Source organism: Alligator sinensis, unplaced genomic scaffold (assembly GCF_000455745.1).
Source record: "Alligator sinensis unplaced genomic scaffold, ASM45574v1 scaffold1277_1, whole genome shotgun sequence".
Taxonomy (NCBI): Eukaryota; Metazoa; Chordata; order Crocodylia; family Alligatoridae; genus Alligator; species Alligator sinensis.
In genome coordinates, this window is record NW_005842341.1 from 572,038 (window position 1) to 580,919 (window position 8,882).

Below are 8,882 nucleotides of genomic sequence, written 5' to 3' on the forward strand. Positions count from 1 at the left end.
CACCCTGGACTCCTTAGGTTCTCCCTCACTCCCCCAGTTTCTGCTTCCTGCTTCTACCACCTCCAGGGGACTGGGCAGTGCAGTGTGGACGAAGGAACCAGTAGGGAACTCAGGGACCTAGGGACCTTGCATGGCACAACAGGGGTTGCCTGCCACACAGTGCAGTGCAGCAGGGGAGCCCACGTGGCATGGCAGGGTGCCAGCGTGAGCGGAGGGGGACACAGTGTAGCATATGGCACAGGGTGTTTGGCTGGGGAGGCATGCAGCACCCACCCACCCAGAATTTGGATAGCCCTGTGCTAGGCTACTTTCTTCGCTAGTTTTCTTTAGTGATCTGACTGCCTTCATTTTGTAGCATTGATTAGAAAACCTTTTTTTTTTGTAGGAGGAGAGATGAAAGAAGCACAACTGGAGAACTCTCAGGAGATTGTGATAGCAGCTGAAAAGTATGTTTTGGAAAATCTTCAAGGTCAATTGAAAGATGCTTCCCCCCACACTACCAATCCAAAACCCAGGGCATGTGTTATATGACTTCAGACTTTAAAAACAGAACATAACTAAAACTTCTGAGGGCTTTGTATTTTTTCCTCATAGACTGCTGAAATGAACATGCGCATAGGCAATAGAATTATTGTTCAGGAAAATTTGTCAAAATGGATAGAATCTCTCCTAGATCCTCCTCTTCTCCAGTGGAAATGAGAAAAATCAAGTCAATTCAACTACCAATTCATGCAGTATGTCTCTTTTATCAAACACTGCCTAGCAAGAGGCTAGCCAAATTCCACAACTCTGTTCTGGTGGATTAGCCTAGGAGGTATAGCATTGTGCCAGGCACTTTGATTTACACCTCCAGTTGCTCTGACAATCTAAAATTACATTTTTAATGTTTCAGAGTTCTTATAATAGTGGTCTTATTTTCAGTGACTTTACTAGAAACTGGAGACGGCATGCTTTTGAAATATAAATTAATAACTTGAAAATAGAGACCAGAAGGAAAGTAGATTCAGGATAACTATGCAGAAAACCAAAATCAACTGTCATGTAAATGTGGAAGAAGATTATCACAAATTGAATGGGATTAGAATTATAAGTTATAAAGGACCATGCCCATCCAAGGTAGCTGATGTATATTGTTCCAAACTAAGGAGATGAGGTTACGTGAAGTAGCAAAGCTGATGAGTGAGCAGTTTCACTTCTGTTCACTAGAAAATGCTTTGACACCTGTTTACCTTTGGATGCTTCAAGTCCTGCTTGTAGTGATTTCTTCTATAGCCAAGCCATTGAATTTGAAGGCCAGCTTCAAAAATCATTCTAAAAATTGTTAGTACTTTCCAGCTGCTTAAATGGTGGTATTTCTTCCCTTTGATCATTTTGGAGATGCTGATCCAGCATGACAGAGAAAAGAACTTGGTAGATCAAATGGGAGAGCAAGAAAAAGAATGATTATTTGCTTTTCTACCCCAAGAATTCCATAAGGCATTTGCTTTTTCTCTTACTGAAGTTAAGGAATACTAAGAATCACATTTGTTTGATTAGTTTGTTTGTTTGTAAGAAGGTAAGGCAGAGGGGCATGTTCAGTGACTTAATATAAAAACTCTTTTATCTTCCAGAAAGGTTTCTTAAAACGATAAGGAAGTTGCTGCTGGGCTGGATTGGGGTGGAAGGCTGTGCAGCTGGGTTTGGATGGATGGGAGAATTGTTATGGTCATGTGCAGAATAGCTAATCCAAATGCAGCATTATAAGAATTAATGAAGCCTAAATTGCAATAGACTGAACAAATGCAAGGGAAATGAGACTAAATGAACTGAACTGAGTATAAAATAGCCTAGACCTAAGGAAGGGCACTTAATGCCCAGAAGTTTGTCCGAGAGGTCTGCCAAGTGTACAGTTGGTCCAGTATAAGACATCACAAAAAATCCTTGCTTCTTACATAAAATATCCATCAGCATTGGTGTCCATCAGGCAGTATAGTAGTCTTTATAGAACCAGCATGGTCATAGGTAGCCCAACATGAAAGCGTTTAGTAATTCTATACAAAAAAGCCCAGGTTTTTTTTTTTCTGTACACTGAAGGAGGGGATAAGACTGGGATTTAGGACCCCTCCATATTTACAGTTGCCAGGATCATTGCCTGAAATCCCAGGTGTGTTTGAAAGTTATGATGTTGATGTGTTCTGAGTGTATGTAACATCTTACAAAATGTAAATAAGGTAAATTTTTCATGTGAGCCTAAATCTTATTGAAATGAGAGGCTCCCAAGTATCTAAGCCACTTCTGAAAATGAGTCTTGGACAACTCTGAAAAAAATTGGTCTTCAGTCCTGGCTCTTCTTATAAGTTAACCTGTCTCAGTACAAAAGTGTATTAGCTCTTTGTTGTGTTAAGACTCCACAAATACAGATTTTACTGTTTCTTTATACTACAGTTTTCTTTAGTAGCAATAATGAAGCAAAATGTTCTTGTTTAATTCCTGTTTAGGCTATCTTCAAAATTACAGCACCATTTTAAGTTATCTTCAGTCTATTCTCATTACCTACCTGAGAGTGGACTTCCAGAAGTAACAACCTGTCACTCCCGAAGTGCTGTCACTGTGGATTACATTTTCTATTCTGCTGCGAAGGATGATATTGCTGCCCCGCCAGGTAATAAAACTCCTTTCAAGTACTAAAGCACTCCTAAAAATAATCTCCCAAATGAAAAAGGTCAGAATCTAGCACAGTTCAGTTCAGAAAAAGGATGTGTACTGATCATTTCATAAATTTAAAGTACACAGAAGATAACTTTGGTGATTTAAGGATGCCCAAACATGCAAGTGCCTGCCAGGTAGAGGCTCAGTTTTAGTGTTCCATGTTCTTCATCTTCTTACTAACATAGTGGCAGTCTTCTGACTGGCTTAGAAGCCATGATGTTACTTGGAGACATGCTCTGAAAAGAGAGACATAGGTGTTAGTCTGAAATCAAGTAGAAGGCAGGATAGATTTGCACCTTATACTAACCAAAGTGTGCGTGTGTGTGCGCGCGCGTGCACATGCGCATATATATATATATATATATATATATAACACAAGCTTTCTTGAGCTGAAGCTCACTTCTTCAGATGTTGAGAAGAGCCACAGTTAGGTTAAGTTGAAGATACAAGTGTATCTTCACAACTATGATCAAAGTACCACTGCAACTAATTCATTGCCCTGGTTCTTTGCTGAGCTTACAATGTGTTGGCCATCCTCTGTTGAGCATGGTTAGTGGCCTGTGTGGACTCTTATACATATTTGCTGATATTTCTGTAGTTCCTTAACCTGGATTTTCAGGGAATTGGAGGCTTCAGACAAATGCTAAAGGACAGGAACCTCTTTCTTTCACTAGTACTCCACATGGATCTGGTGACTAGACCAGTGCGACAGATGCTTTCTCCCCCTCCATTTCACATACCCAAAGCTTCCACACTTTCAAAAATATGACAGTAGAGACTCCTCATGTGCACTGGAGATGATGAATAACTGAACTTTTCAACAGACCTGGAACAGTATTAGTGTTTGTCCCCAGCAACAACCTGCATGTTTCAAGGTGTCTCAGTCTGGTATGAAACTTCTCACTAGAGCAGCAGCTGTGTGTGTTCAGTTATGCAACAATTCCCTGCTTGTAGTTGCAGCTGAAGCTCACCAGGTGGTGCAAGAAAGACATGAAATGTCTAAGTATGCACCCCTTGGTAGCTGAGATGCTGTCAGTAGCACAGTGTCTTGCTCCATGGCAGAGGTGTAACAAGGTAGCTGGCATCCGGGACAGCGGGACACCTGGAGGCTGTGGCAGCTTCTGGCTGCTGCTGTGCCACTGGCACAATTGCACAGCTGTGGTTGCAGTTGTTATTTTTCAGCATCCCCCCTCCATCCCTCCCTCTGTCTGCACCTAGGACTGCCATCCCAGTTGCCCCACCTTAGTTGCGCTACTGGTCCCTAGATTTGTGATAGAACTATAGATACCCTTGAGTAACCAAAATGGCAGTGCTTTTCCTGCTTGATCCTTAAAATAAATCAATCACTTGTGCAGGGTAATGAGCACTTGAAATTGTAGAAATCCTATGAAGCTTCCCCAAATTATTCTGCAATGTAACATGACCAACTGAATAATCTTCCAGTTATAACCTAGATCAGAGAGATCCTGATTGTGCTCTTTAACTGTAGGCTTCCAGTGGGCTCTTTGAAAATCACTGAACTCTTTGTGCCTCAGTTACCCTATGTGTAAAATGAAGATAATTCTTCCTTTACCTCAGTGGCATAGCAAGCTTTATTTGATTAATATTCTGAGTCTCAGTGATGCTTCAAGCCTCTGGTGTGTGTAGACTACATGGTATAAAAAAGGGATTGAGAGTTTGATGTGGTCTCTAGGGTTAAGTCACTTTGACAATGAACAAAAAAGAAAATACTTGGGTTTTTGCTAAAAGTTGGCTTACACAGCATTTGGCAAATGGTTTTGGCATCATGGTTTGTGACAACCAGGTTTTTCTGCAAAGCCAGGACTTGTCACATACTGAAGAGTAGGAGTTTTCTGAGACTGTTCACCTAGCTTAGGGGTATCCCTGAAGTGGCTGAATAGCTTCATCCATGAAGACCAAGATCTTTGCCGCAGCCGGTGTTGTTTTGGGTACAACCAGAATCTGCATGAAACGGTTCCAAAAGGGTTCAGGAGCTGTGAGCCGTGTTCCTGAGCTGCCTAAACAGTTCCATGACTAGTAGGCTTCTCTTTGAAATATGGTTGCTGCTGGCTCATTAGAGCTCTGTGAGACTGCTCAGCTGGTTAAGGAGTGAGGTTTTTGAACCAGCTGAGAAGCTTTACAGTGACCCAGAGTCCTCTGAAGTTAGCTGTTGGCTTGTGAACATCACGAGCTCTACAAGATTGTTTAGCCAGAGTTCCTACACTGGATGAATACTTTCATCTTTGACAACATGACAGCTTCTGTGTCAAGTGATGTTTGTGAAAATGTTCAAACTGGGGACAACTTTGTTATCAATTATCTTCAACAGCCACGGTTTTTGAATGCTCTCTCCTTCAACTGTTGTTGCTTCTGAGGGGGCCAGGTGGCTGGACACTTCATGTATAATCTGGTTCTTTGTGAAAATAGTCTTTGCTTGAGTTGACAATCTGTCTTAACCAAAAAACTGACACATGAGCACCACAAATACAGTTCTGCACCAGTAGGAATGTCAGCCTTCTCCAAATATGAGGGAGTGTGATTTTTCCAGAACTGTGCAAAACAGATAGTAGGGGGGATGCTGGATCAGGGACAGAGGAGAACTAGAGTAATGATGCTATAGTGGGGAAATGGTTAGAAAGCATGCCTTCTTATGGTACTAGGTTCTGTGGTTTTGCATCTTGGGATGCAGGAGTAAAAGGTATGTTCAATGCCTTGACAAGGTTCCTTGGGTGAATTTGATATCTTTTATTAGACCAAACCAAATGGTTGGAGAATAGTTATTAAGCAAGCTTTCGGGTTCAAAAACCCTTCATCAGGCTCAGGAAGCTGCAGCAGTTGGTGTGTGCTCTTCCTGGATGGAATGAAAAGTAAAGAAGCCAGGGGCTGGGCTGGGCTGGGCTGGGGAGTCAGTTGCCAGGCAGATTGTAATGTATCAAAAATCCAATGTCTATGTTTAGTCCCTGATCTCTAGTATCCCGCAGGTTGATGAAATGGAGCTCATAGGCTCGTCTCTGGGAAGTGTTGTGTAAGTTTCCCTTGAGGATCAGGACTGAGAGATTGGAGAGAGAGTGGCCCTCCTGTGAGAAATGTGCCCCCACCAGTAATTGAGTGTTTCTGTCTTTGATGGGTTTCCCGTGTGCATTCATTCTGGTGCGCGGTTGTTGTCTGGTCTCTCCTACATATCTTCCATCGGGGCATTTGGTGCATTGGATGAGGTATATCACATTTCTGGAGGTGCAGCTGTAAGATCCTGGGATGCTGATGGCTCTGTTGTGGGGTGTAGTAATTGTGGGGGTGGTGGAGATGCCTTAGCTTTTTGTTTCCTGGCCTTTGCATTAGACAGAGGTTCCCAAACTTTTTCTTATTGTATACCTCCTTCCAGATTTACCAGCTGCCCACATACCCCTACCAGCATGTGTTTTATATTTAACTCCTTAAATGCCAATGATTATTATGATGGAAATTAAATCTGCCATTACATAATTTCTGCCGCGTACCCCCCAGAGATGTTTTGTGTATCCCCAGGGGTACGTGTACCACAGTTTGGGAACCCCTGGTGTAAGGTAAGGGTTTTTTTTGTTTTGTTTTGTTTTGTTTTGTTTTTTTTATAGAGAGAATAACCATAACAACCCAATCTGGCCTAGAGAATAAAGCACTGGATTGAGACTTGAGACCTAGGTTACCTTCCCAGTTCTGTCACTAGCCCGTTGGGCAACCTTGTCCAAGTTGCATCATCTCCCTGAGCCTCCATTTCCATAGATGTAATATACATATAATGATTCTGATCTGCTTCATAGAGTACATTGAGATTAATGATAGAAACCTATGAAAAAGCTAGGTAATGGCTTCACTATTAAACTGTATAATGAGCTATGAAGCAGTCTGCACAGATTTTTGTGTTTTATGTTTGTTTTTTTCTGTATAGCTGATTTGATACTAAAATGATATATTAACACATCAAGGCTTGCTGACTTCATGGATCTTTCTTGCCATGTTGTAGTCCTACTTCCAATGTAGGATGACTGTTTCTGAGTGATTTATTTATTTACGGTCAGTGGTATGTCCCTACCTAATTCCATATGCTTCTCTTTTTTATGTAGGAACAGAAGATTCTTTTGATGGCAGCCTGAAGCTTCTCGGTAGATTATCACTTCTAACGGCGCAAGATTTATGGACTGTTAATGGTCTTCCTAACGAAAATAACTCTTCTGATCATCTGCCTTTACTAGCAAAGTTCAGGCTCATTGAACAGTGAAACAAAGTATTTTTATATATGAACTTACCTTTTCCTCCACCTTCCTGAAATATTTTTAAATTTGTGGACTGGAAGCCTGTTTACATTTTATTTTGCCTGCATGCTGAGTTCTTAGTGTTTTGTAAATTAGAATTTTTAAAGAGACTTTTGAAAAGTGTTTTAAATTTACTTTATGAAGACTTTTTAAGACAAAGAAATAAGTTTACATAGCTTTCTCTTTTTGATAAAGACAGACATCAGCACCAGCCTGAAAATGGCATTATTTTTCACAGAAATGATGTAAATATTTTTATTGTATATTATAGTAAAATTGATGCTGCTTTGTACGAACATTGTACTTTGTTTGGGAGTGTAACTATTTTCATAATCAGATGAAAGTAGCTTTGGAGGTGCTTTCACACTGCTTCTGTTGTCTCTCCCAAATTATCTACCTTTTGGGTTCAATTTCAGGAGTCCCTCAGTGCAGTTTAGTAAAGTGGTTGCAGGACTGGGTCCTTATTAGGAAAGTTGTCCTTGCAGTATGGCAATTAATTGTGTTCTAAAAAAGTAATTGCACAGTGTTTAAACTTGCAAGAGTCCACTAGACTTTATCAGTATTCAAAGCTTTAAAACCATCCAAAATAAAAGCAAATATCTAACATGACATGTAAGTACAGGACAGTATAGTTGGGAAAGACTAAATTCACTTTCTCTTTGAAAGCTGTTTAAAAATCAAAAAAAATTATCAGAATGCTTGACTTACTGCGATTTCCTGAATGTTTGCCAAATACATGAGAGGCTATTTTTCACTTGCTCATCATTTAAAATAATGTATCAATACTGCAACTTCAGCATATTCAGCATTAAAAGATTCCCTTGTGTTTTCAATTTCCTATTACAATATGACACAGTATATATACTATGCAAAATATCTAGGACTGACCAGTAAACCAAAATTTGCTACCTAATTAACAATAACCTTTTTGACATGGAGAAAAGCATTGGAATTGTTGTGACTTAGTCATATTATTTATGATTCTCTCTATGCAACTGTTAGCTGCAAGATGCAATTGCTGTCTTGCTGTTGTGCCACTAGAAAAACTTATTCTAGGCTTACTAAAGGTTCATCTTCATTTTTTCCCCCCACTATTTCATTTGCAGAATCGCCAGCATATAATGATCTCACCTTTTATATTCTGAAAAGAAAACAAAACATTATTTTTGCCCTGGGGGGATATAGTGCCAATGACAGTCCAGGTGATTGAACTAACACTTCAATTTAGTATTTTTGGGATTAGATTTTCATTTTGGCTTGAGTCTCTCTCTTTTTTTTTCTTTATCACTTTGCTAGATTGTGATTGAAGGATCCATCTGCACACTGAGCTAATCCATCTGTCTCTACATGCTAACAACAATCCAGTCAATGAATGCTGAACACTAAAGTTCAATACTAAGTAATTAGCTTTAAAAATATTCAGATGCAGACATTTCTCGAGCTGTAGTGCACATGCAGTAGCTTGGTTTTTTTGTCAGCATGCCCTACAAACACCAGGCATCAGAGAAATTCCTAAGCAGCTATCTTAGAGCTTGTCCACATATCACACAAGCTTTGTAGGTCAGTGATTTATGCAGAAGTAAGGGTGAGTAGTAGCAGGTGTTGAAGCACTGTCCAGCTGAGGGAGCAGGTTGCAGTAGCTGCCGTCTGAGATTTATGCACTTGCAGAGATTGGAACTCTGTTCTGGTGGAGCAAAAGAATCCCTGATACCTGCAGTATTTTTTTAACAAGCATCCCCTTTCTGTCCTGTAAGACAGAATTTGGCCCCTGCTGCTGCCTGCTCTGTTGTACACAAGGAGCTGCAAAAGTTATCAAATGATGATTCCATAATTTCACTCTACAACAGTTCCCTCCTAACCTCAAACTTAAATGCTGTTATTCTGCCATCTGCACTGGGAGGGAAA

At 40.4% G+C, this 8,882-nt stretch overlaps 1 protein-coding gene across 1 annotated transcript in view; it reads left to right on the plus strand.

Annotated features, from left to right (window-relative positions):
- ANGEL2 (angel homolog 2) overlaps window positions 1-8,106 on the plus strand; it is a gene marked incomplete at its 5' end in the record, with an annotated part of 21,766 nt that extends 13,660 nt beyond the window's left edge. The window contains 3 exons of the mRNA XM_006028779.3: window positions 386-446; window positions 2,478-2,641; window positions 6,789-8,106. Coding sequence (XP_006028841.2) covers window positions 386-446; window positions 2,478-2,641; window positions 6,789-6,943 — 380 coding nt within the window. The remainder of the gene's footprint in view (window positions 1-385; window positions 447-2,477; window positions 2,642-6,788) is intronic.
- Between the last annotated feature and the right edge of the window lie 776 nt (window positions 8,107-8,882).